At 46.5% G+C, this 10,793-nt stretch overlaps 1 protein-coding gene across 2 annotated transcripts; it reads right to left on the bottom strand.

Moving 5' to 3' along the window:
- Positions 1 to 872: 872 nt before the first annotated feature.
- st6galnac (ST6 (alpha-N-acetyl-neuraminyl-2,3-beta-galactosyl-1,3)-N-acetylgalactosaminide alpha-2,6-sialyltransferase) lies at positions 873 to 3,727 on the bottom strand. Of its 2 annotated transcripts, none has more exons than XM_054767427.1 (9): positions 3,640 to 3,727; positions 3,025 to 3,201; positions 2,697 to 2,949; positions 2,456 to 2,621; positions 1,971 to 2,353; positions 1,805 to 1,908; positions 1,651 to 1,734; positions 1,482 to 1,581; positions 873 to 1,403 (listed from the first exon to the last, which is right to left on the bottom strand). In XM_054767427.1, exons 2-9 carry the CDS (start codon positions 3,153 to 3,155, stop codon positions 1,233 to 1,235), a joined length of 1,392 nt encoding a protein of 463 aa, XP_054623402.1. In that variant the 5' UTR covers positions 3,156 to 3,201; positions 3,640 to 3,727; the 3' UTR covers positions 873 to 1,232. The 2 variants fall into 2 exon arrangements, with proteins under 2 accessions (XP_054623402.1, XP_054623403.1); XM_054767428.1 differs by lacking the exon at positions 3,640 to 3,727 and having other exon boundaries at positions 1,971 to 2,109; positions 2,179 to 2,353; positions 3,025 to 3,611.
- Between the last annotated feature and the right edge of the window lie 7,066 nt (positions 3,728 to 10,793).

The raw sequence follows: 10,793 nt of genomic DNA, 5'->3' as shown, positions 1-10,793 counted from the left end.
GCGGGGGAGGGGTCCGGCCGGGGGGGGGGGGGTGATGCTGAGATGATGCTGGGAACACGCACGCGTTGACAGGGGCCTTCACGTGCAGAGTGATGATGATGTTACGTAATGATTCTCATTCATAATGAAGATGGTCGAGTACTTTCTGAAAGCATCGTCACGTCACTTCCTGTCTGCTCACATTCCTCCTCAAAGTGCTAACGTCTTCATCATGAGTCCTCCTCGTCCCCCCGCGGCTCATTTTGTCTCTAACGTTGCCATGGAAACGAGAGGCGAGAACATGGAGACAAGCATCTCCATCCATTTATCCATATCGATAATCTACATATCCATCCATCATTTACCGTTCAATCTATGTATGCAGTGTGTAGACTGACCGCTAGAGGGAAGCAAAGCGCCATCTGACGTTGTACCGGAATCCAAAATAAATCTTTTAATTTAGTTTAGAGCATCCTTGTGTCTCTGCTACTACAGGTAGACAGCACACAAACAAGAATATTATTTCACAGCCAAAAATAAACAAAATAATACCAGTTAAAAAACGCTCAACTATATTAAAACATGAAGAACACACGGGTGCGCGAACCAGCAGTCGCCACCGGGTGGCAGCAGTGTTGCGACTTTACCGTCCCAAGTGTTAAAGTCCATTAAAAGCAAAGAAGAAATGTGAACACGTTTGACTCCCGCGAAGGACATTTAACACACACAATATGTTTGATCTTTTGACTGTTTTGGGGGGTTTATAGTCTCCACGGCGTGACAAAGTTGTTAGACGCTGTGCTTTTTATGTGCTGGCGTGAATGATTAAGCTACTCAAGTAAAGCCGTTTATGAAATACGGGACATGAACACAGGCTTGATAGGAACAACACACTCGTTCAAGATGTTTACTTTTTGTTCACATTTAAAGGCACTTTGTCAAATCAAAAAAATCAGTAAGTGAAATATATTTTAGGCTAGTGGCAACCTAGCAACAAGACACCACACTGCTTGTGTGGCTTGACGGTTGCCATGGTAATGTGCAAACAAAAGGAGGGTAGTGGTTCACTTGAAATACAGATAAAAAAAAAGAAAGAATTCAAGATGGTGGAACTGACCGTGTCATGCTAACGGTGTAAGTGCAATAGGCCGTTACCATGGCGACTAAGGCCAACTAGCTTAACCGCCAGCTAGCGCAGGCATTTGAGGTGCTGCAGAAGGCACGAGAAGGAAAGTGGTTGGACGGTGAAGACGTCACGAGCGCATGTAGAGCTTGATGAGGCCGGCGGCGTGCAGCTGCTGCCACAGAAGCATCTCCAGGCGCAGGTCGTGGTTGATGTAGAAGCCCACCGGGCGGTAGCTCCTGTCGTAGTAGTGATCCGAGTACCTCCGGTAGTCGGGCGTCATGAAGCCGTACGCGCTCACCTGTGACAACGACCCGGTCAGGTTGCGAAACAAGCCACGAGTTAGGCGGGGCTTCCCTTCTACGGCGGCAGACCTCACCTGGTCGCAGGTGTGCAGCGCCGCCAGCAGCATGACGGCGCCGGTGGAGGGGCGGTACAAGTTCTTGTATTTGCTCCTGAGGGTGTTGGATGGAAGGAACCTGAAAGGAGAGAAGAATTGATCACGTGGTCTGGTTGCCGTGGTTACCAGGCTATAGCTCCTCCCTCACCTGTTCCTGAGGTAGCGGATAAAATCGGGATGGTACATCTTCAGCTTGTTTGCCGACACGTCCTTCCCGAAGTACCTTGACGGGCTGCGAGCACAACATTACATCACGTGACGCCACCGACCGGCAGGCGTGAATGTGCGACATCATCGCTCACTCTATGCCGCGCTCCGGCCCACGCTGCACCGGGGCGTGCACGGCGGCCGCCTTCATCAGCAGGTAGTCGCGGTCATGGTCCGGCAGGAAGACATAGCGCGTCTCCTGTCGAGGGCACGGCGGGGTCAGCATCATGTACACGTGCGTGGCGTGTGTGCGCTGCTCACCTGGGACTGGGGCGGTCCTCGGTAGCCGAGGGAGGCGTAGCTCCTCATGGAGTTCATCAGCGTGTTGGTGGAGAAGGTGTAGTGGGTGGTGCGGGCGCCCACGTCCTCCTCGAAGCCTGCCATGATGGCGCCGTTCGTCCTGGAGGACAGAACCTCTGCTGAGTTTAGGATGTCATCACTCCCCGCGTCAGGTGGCAAAGATGCCCACCTGAAGACGTAGTGGTGGTCGTCGATCTCCTTCCCTTTCTTCGAGTCCTTCAGGATCCCGCCGTTCCCGACCACGGCGCAGCGGATGCAGCAGGACGCCGGTCCGCGCCGCTTCCAGTCGTCCAGCATGACCGAGTTGGCAGACGAGTTGAGCACCGCCAGCGTCTCCGCCAGTTCTGTCGACCCAAAAACATCGTTAGCGTCACCTTTAAAACGAGTCTTAGGGATGCCGTGTTGGCCTCCAGAGGGGCGGGGCTTCAAGAGCGTTTGGCACTGACCCTCAAAGGTGACGCCCCCCCAGCCGTGCGCTCCCACGTATCTGCTCAGGCGGCGGTGCTCGTCCAGCGTGGCGTCTTTGGACCACTGCAGCACCGGAATGTTCTTCAGAAAACGTTTGGTAAATTCCGTCTTTGGCACCCGACTTCGAATGGCGTCCGGGCAGTCCTGGGAGAGGTAGAAGACCGGTCACATGACAGGAAGTCCGGCGGAGTGGTCACACAATGTTTCAGGTGGACTCACAGTTTGCGGCGGGACGTCCTCACTCATGTAAGCGTCACCAATGAAGGGGTCCGCGGTGAGCGCGTCCTCCTGGCGAGGCGGCAGCAGAGAGGGGCGTCCGGTCCTTGTCGTTGTGCCCACGTGGTCCGCACCAGAAATGTTTGACACTCTGCAGTTGGCGAGCGAGGACGTGTGCGCCGATGGTGTGCCTGTGGTACGAGCGTGTCCACGCGGGGCCGTGGGTGAGGGCGAGGGGGCCAAGTCTCGCCATTGGCTGCGGAAGACACAACAAATGTCCTGATGATGTCACGTGACACATTTTGAAAGATCACCTGACCTCCTGACTGACCTCCCGTGTGCCAAGCGCTTGAGCGGCTCCACAGACCAGGACAGCGTCTGCAGGTTCCCCGCCAGGACGTAGATGCATAGCAGGGAGACGACGGTCAGGGCGCCCAGCACCAGCCTCCTCTGGGCCACCATCCCCGCCGTCACGCAGAGCACGACCCGGCTCCGCCCCCTGCGTTGACTGAAACAGAAAGCAGATTCCACCCTCCACCAATCAGCTTGCCATCGCGTCACTCTACTTCCTGTTTCCTCACAATCAGAAAGGAGAAGCTGAGTCGAGCGCAACAACGACAACAACGGAACAGGAAGTGGAAGGAAGTCACATGACACCGCTCAGAGTTTGACTGGTGAAGGTCTGCGCCGGTCCTACTAAGCCACACGCAGTCCAACTCGTGTCCGACATGTCCTCCCGAGTCCCAACATTCCAGTTACATGTAACATGTTACACTACCCTGTCCCTCCCCCTCCTTCTGGGACAATAAAGTCTGCTAGAGGGGGGGAAGGGGGTCTCAAATGGAAAGAATGTCTTTCAAGGATACGGAAACTTTCAGCACACACACACACACACACACGTGTCCGAGTGTTGTCAGTCAGAAGGAGACAGAGTCAAAGGTCTCACCTTGTCCCCCCCGTCCAGCGTCCCTCGGCCAAGTCTTCTGAGTTGGCTGAGCTCTGAGACGCCCAGCTGCTGCCAGGACAGCCTGACTCTGGGGGCGGGGCCTAACTGGGGGAGGGCGGGGACATAGTGAGAAAGCAACAGCTGCTTGCAGTGAGCAGCCAAGAAGGGAGGGGCTGGACCTGGGTGGGGGGACTCCCAGCCTATCAGTCTATCAGCAAGCAGCAGACGACTCTGCGGACCTCTCCTGTGATCCACCGGTCCCGGTCTCAAGTGGTTTAGGTCTTTGTCACTGAAGCCCCTCACTGGTCCGTTTCATGTGGCAGTGTCACATCACACATGTCCGTTAGACTCGAAACCAACAGCAAAAGCGTAGTTCTTTTGGGTCACAACTCAATTGGTTCTGCTGTTGTGGACCGGGCTTGGTCAGGAGCCAGCTCCGCTTTCACCAGAGAGGAAATACGCTGAAAGCCGAGACGAGCTTGCGAGCGCGCCGGCGGCGACAGCGGTGGCAAACTAGGTCAGAACACTCAGAACTCTTTGTTCCACCCACTTTGCTAGTGCAAGCAAAGACGGGCTCCAAACTCAAGTGAAAAGAACAAGACAAGAACTGTAGAGACGGCTAACGGTCCTCACACACACGTTATTGTCTCTGCGACGTCAGCATGCAACACAACACCGCGCGCATGTCTGTGTGTGTGTGTGTGTGTGTGTGTGTGTGTGGGAACCAACATTGTTGTGGGAAACACCAACGACAGTAGATCGAAATAATGGCCACAGGGATGCCCTGTCACATTTTCAGGGGTTACCCCACAATGCTACTGGAGTGTTAGCATCACGTTGAAAAAAAACAACTGAGCTCTCAAGATTAAAAGTCCCAAATTTACGAGAATAAAGTGGTAACGTTACGTTTCATGGAGTCATACGTGTCGGAGGGAAAATAGAGCGTAGTTCTTCAGGACGGATGGAAACTTTCCTCTTGTTTAAGGCAAGCTTTTATTTATAACGTGGCAGCAAAACACAGCAGTTGAGCACAAGCAGATTAAGGTAGGAGCCTAAATACTCTAAGTTGATTGATGTCAGGATAAAAGGTGATTTAGGTTCATTCAGCTAAAAATTGGCTATTTACATTACAAGTGAAATGCTGATAGCTCATCTATACAGTAACTTAAAAGTTCATTCTTTGCGTGTGGATAGTTTAAGGCAGGGGTCAAGGCGGTGAGGCGTTGGACGTACTGCCCGGCTCCTCATGGGATGAGGAGCGAAACGTCCGACACCTTCTTCACAGAAGTACAGATGACGTCTCAAGAAGCCTTTCCCTCGATGGACAACTCCTGTACGACTGAGAGCCTACACAGACTCACTGTGATTGGTTCGTTCAGCCGAGGTCCCGCCCTCAAGAGCCATATACCTCACCGTGATTGGTTCGTTCAGCCGAGGTCCCGCCCTCGAGAGCCATATACCTCACCGTGATTGGTTCGTTCATCTCCGCACACGACAAGTGTCATTCTTATCAAACTTGCGGGCCACACGAATATTCATCTTTCATATTAAGACGGGGGCCGCAAACTATCAAACTTGCGGGCCACACGAATATTCATCTTTCACATTAAGACGGGGGCCGCAAACTATCATCCTGGGGGCCGCAGTTGGCCCAGGGGCCGCGAGTCTGAGACCCCTGGTTTAAGGTGTACTATTTCATTTAGCATTCTAATATATCCCTATGTAACGTATGTACGTCTTTAATTGCTGTGACCCGGAAGTATCTATGGGGTGATGTAACCTGGAAGTGCAATCATTAGGAATCGCGGAGCGGAGACACAGTTTTTTGACCTCTCTCTCTCTCTCTCTCTCACTCATTCTCTTTTTTGTCTTTACAAACTCTCGTTTCGTATTTTTGTCATGATAAAATGTTTTGTTTTCAAAGTAAAGTGAACCAAACGAGTGCTTTTGCATGCTGCTGCTAGCAGAGGAGCCCGAGGGAAGAATTGGGAGCGTCAAACTAAGGCTTCACAATTAGGAACCTATAATTAGCATCATCTCACTTCCGCCTTCCTTGCCCCGCCCCCTCCACATAAATCCCCCCTTTTCATAGTTGTCCTAACCACTGAACTCTGTAACTGGAATGGCCCCGATCGCTTGCTGCTCATTGGAGGCCTGAAGCCACCGGAAGTATAGAAGTCGCCATGTTGTTTCACCCAAAACAAGAAAGCCTAAGAACTAAGAGGAGTTCGAGATGCCGTCTTGTGCTGCTATTAATTGCACAAATCGTGATACTCGTGGAAATCGCGAGAAGGGACTTACATTTCACAGGTAGATAAATGCTTATAAATAATAAAAATAGTTTAAAAAATAGATATTTAAATCTGTAAGCATCTTTTCATCTAAGTAGTTGTAAATTATCCTTTAGATTTCCACACCGCAATGCTCAACTTCTAAAGCAATGCGTAGTAAATATGCGGAGAGACAGGTGGATTCCTGCAGCCAGATCGCAACTCTGTTCAAGTCATTTCACCGAGGAGAGCTTGGACAGGACCGGCCAGACTGTTAGATTAGGACAAAATGCAGTTCCAACAATATTTGACTTTCCTGATCATCTTCTAAAGGTATGCTAGCATTTAACTTTGATACTACGTAGATCCTTATCATAACAAATACCTTGTGAACACTGAAATTGACTTGTTATGCATTGTAATTTCACACCATAGAAGTAGGAAAAAACTTAAACTGGAGGGAAATTTTGAGATTTGGGTCTAGTAAATTTACTGTTTCAGCGGAATTTTTGTTCATTCGTGTTAATTTTGATACCGAACTATAATAAATGTAGTGAATGAAGATACATGTACAGACCCTTTCCAAAAAATTACAATATCATGGAAAAGTTGTTTAATTTCCATAATTCCATTCAAAAAGTTAAACTTTCATAGATTTATTTATTTTTACGTAATTTGGGCTTCCAGCTCATAAAACACACGAAAACAGGAATTCAAAAAATTAGAATACTGTGAAGAAATCACCATTTACTTCTCAGTTTTTGCAGGAAAAAAAGAAATTAGGATCACATCAAATCAATCAAGATATGGTACTTTCAAAACAATATGTCAATCTTCAATACTTGGTTGGGAATCCCTTTGCCTTAATCACTGCCTCGATGCGGCGTGGCATTGAAGCAATCAGCCTGTGGCATTGCCTGCGAGTTATGGAAGCCCAGATTTCCTTGATGCTTGCTGTCAGCTCTTCTTTGTTGTTGGGTCTGGTGCCCCTCATGTTCCTCTTGAGAATACCCCATAGATTCTCAATGGGGTTTAGGTCCGGTGAGTTGGCTGGCCAGTCAAGCACTGTGATGGCATGGGCATCAAACCAGGTTTTGGTGCTTCTGGCGGTATGGGCAGGGGCCAGGTCCTGCTGGAAGATGAAATCTGCATCTCCATACAGATCCTCAGCAGAAGGAATCATGAAGTCCTCTAAAACATTCTGGTAGACTGTTGCGGTGACCTTGGATTTAAGAAAGCAGAGTTTACCAACACCTGCACCGGACATTGCACCCCAAATCATGACGGACTGTGGATATTTCACACTGGACCTCAGGCAGCTTGGGTTCTGTTCCTCACCCGTCTTCCTCCAAACCTTTGGACCTTGATTCCCAAATGAAAGGCACACTTTACTTTCATCGGAAAAGAGGACCTTGGACCACTGGCCAACAGTCCAGTCCTTCTCCTTGGCCCAGTGGAGACGCTTCCTACGTTGGCTCAGGTTCACAAGTGGCTTGACCCGAGGAACCCGACAGTTGTAGCCCATCTCCCGGATGCGTCTGAATGTGGTGGTTTTTGAAGCTGTGACTCCCGCCTCATTCCACTCTTTCTGGATCTCTGCCAGATTCTTGAATCTTCCCTGTTTGATAATCCGCTGAAGCCCACGGTCATCTCTTTTGCTGGTGCATCTTCTCCTGCCACATTTTGCCCTTCCTCTAGACTTTCCATTGATATGCTTGGACACAGCACTCTGTGAACAACCAGCCTCCTTAGCTATGAACTTTTGTGGCTTACCCATCCTATGGAGGGTATCAATGATGGTCTTCTGGCCAGTTGTCATGTCTGCAGTCTTCCCCATATTGAACCGAAATGAGACAATTGAACCAAACTGAAGCAATTTAATGACACCTGGGGAAGCCTGTGCAGGTGATTTGACTTTAGTAGATGATTCATGTGTGACACTCAGTTTAAAACATTCATGCCCTGCAAAATGTGGGCTGATTTCTTCACAGTATTCTAATTTTTTGAATTCCTGTTTTCGTGGGTTTAATGAGCTGGAAGCCCAAATTATGTAAAAATAAACAAATAAATACTTGAAATCGTTTAAATTGTGGGCCCTGAATCTACAATCTATGAAAGTTTAACTTTTTGAATGGAATTATGGAAATTAAACAACTTTTCCATGACATTCTCATTTTTTGGAAAGGGTCTGTACGTGTATGCGTGTGTGCTTTTTTGGGTGAAGCAAGATGGCCGACCAATGGCTTCATGCGGTCAGCAGGGACGCCCCTTCCAGTAGTTTAGAGTTCAGTGGTCCTAACGAGTCATTTTAGCTGGTCAATTTCCGAGAATAAAAGCACTGATCTGTATTATATATCTGGATAGCTCATTGGCGATGACTTGTGAAGGCAAACGGCCGCCATATTGCTACTCGCAAGAAACGCTTCTCGGGCAAGCTTTTGCATGCGTGGTGAACTTATTTTCTTAATTCAGATTGGACACAAATGTTGCCTTAAGATGCCTGCATGTGCAGCTATTAACTGCACAAATCGCCAGTTCAAAGGCTGTGGACGAACATTTCACCTGTAAGTATGATTGAAATGTAGATTTATGATTGATCATTTAAGGGTTTTTCACTGTCGATCTCTCAGATATTTTCGATCGTGTAAAATTCCTCTGATTAAATGTATGTCCAGAATTGATACGTTTATAAGCTCTATAATAGCTAAGAGGAAATGTACGTACTTTTTTGTTATAACATGATATATGTATTTCTTTTCACCTTTTTCCTGTGTAGGCTTCCGTGGAGCCGTCGACAGTTGCTGTCATCATGGCTCGTAAACGTGAGACGAGATAAATGGACACCAACACGTACTGTAAATCAGTCCTTTGTAGTGACCACTTTGAAGCAGCATGTTTTGACAGAACTGCGCCAAAAAAACCCTAAAAAAGGATGCAGTTCCCACAGTTTTCCATTTTCCAAGGCATTTGCAGAAGGTACGCATTTTACAGTTTTAGAGAATTACAAAGGAGACATTTTCAACTTCAGTATTCTGTTGAGAGTTGTTAGTAATGCATTAAAGTGAAATAATAACATTTATAACACAGATGTGATATTTTTAAGCTTAATTGTAATGCTTTTAATACTTTTTCATTTTCCTGTTGAGATCTCCATAGGTTTTGTTTACTCAATAAGGACGAAACGCAGTCTGTATTTACAGACAATCATCCTGGGCTAATTTTTCCTTCCAAAGAGCTTCATACTGAACATTGTAAGGCACTAAATGAGAGCCCAGAGCTGCTGTCAATATGTGGTGTTAAACAGACATGTGTGCTCAACTCATTGGAATATTTCCACAGCACTGACAACTATGCTGCTGACATCATGCATGATTTGCTAGAGGGTGTGTACGAACTAAAGTTGGTTGGTTTGTGAGTACCTTGTTAAACAGGGCTCTGTCTCTTTGAATGCATTGTCTGACGGAATACAGAGCTTTAATTATGGTTACTCAGAACGTAAAAACAAACCAAGTTGGTTAAAAAATTGTCCCTCTTATCCATATGCGGTGCATGCGTTTTGAAGCCAAACACAATTCTTTTAAATATGTAAAAATTAAAAAAAAAAAGTCGTTGGTACAGCAGCATCAGCAGCAGCTGGCATTTCACTATGAAAATGATTGTTTTAGAAGATTTGAATTTGGCCCTACAACATCAAAAACAATGTGCAACTTGAAAGGTGGGGAGGAACGTGGTCAGGCATGATGTCTGCAAGCATCTTCAAGCGTGTCAAGTACCAACTGGGTGAGAAGTTACGGTACAGAGTACCAGGTTGGTGTGTTCACATGTACTGGATGTAGCTTTGATCTACCTGTGTTCAAGAAGATCTGTGATAAAATAAAACACAAAGAATGTGCTTTCATAATAGCTGTAATGTAGAAAGGATGTACTATGATGACCTGTTTAACGCGTACTGCATAGAAGACCAAATGCTTGGGTTTTCTGTCATGTTTAAATGAACTGACTCATTTCAGACCATTTGACAAGCAGTGCTCTAATGACCTTGTCAGAGAGCATACATAGTGCCCTACTGTTGTGTCATTTAAGCTGTCTGTTGTAAATGTATTTTCTTAATTAAAAAATGTATGAAGCCATCAACTAGTGTCATCCATCCATCCATCCATCCATCCATTTTCTATACCGCTTCATCCACACTAGGGTCGTGGGGGCATGCTGGAGCCTAAACTAGTGTCATATTTTAGATTTTTTTTTTTTGTAAAGTAGTATATTAACCTTTTTATAGTGTTAATGTTGCAACTCCTTTCAGAGTATTTAAATGACACTGTAAGAGTTAATAAATGACTCTTAAGATTAAGAGAATTAATTTGTGACACCTCACACTAGTGTTAAAAAAATGCAACACCGGTCGGTGTCGAGGAGTGTTAAATTTTAACTATATAAATAGTTAATATTGACTCTACAATGGTGTAAAAATGGCTACACTCTCAAAAGTGTTAAAATAACACTTTGTAGAGTGGACCCCATGGGACACTTTGAAAGTGTTGAGATGAACTCCTACAGTGTCAATTTAGGCCTGCTGAATTTGCTGTGCATTAGCACCATTTTGGGGCCATTTAATTTCAGTACTGCCATTAATGTATGAAATGTATGAAAGTGGAAAAATTTCCACCCTTTTACTTTTTTTTCCCTAGATAACAAAACCCTGCAGAAAACCTCCAAAGGAAAGAAACTATGCTCAACCAACTTTGGATGTGTGTGTGTGGGGGTGTGTGTATGGTTATTACACATTATGGTTATCACATATTATTCCTGTGGTTTTTGTTCAAATATATTTCTATTTCATAACACAAACAAAAAAAATAAAACTCAGCAAAATGTTAAATGACT

This window comes from Dunckerocampus dactyliophorus, chromosome 2 (assembly GCF_027744805.1).
Source record: "Dunckerocampus dactyliophorus isolate RoL2022-P2 chromosome 2, RoL_Ddac_1.1, whole genome shotgun sequence".
Classification (NCBI taxonomy): domain Eukaryota; kingdom Metazoa; phylum Chordata; class Actinopteri; order Syngnathiformes; family Syngnathidae; genus Dunckerocampus; species Dunckerocampus dactyliophorus.
The sequence above is the reverse complement of the archived record's forward strand: the minus strand, read 5'-3'. Positions and strand labels throughout refer to the sequence as shown.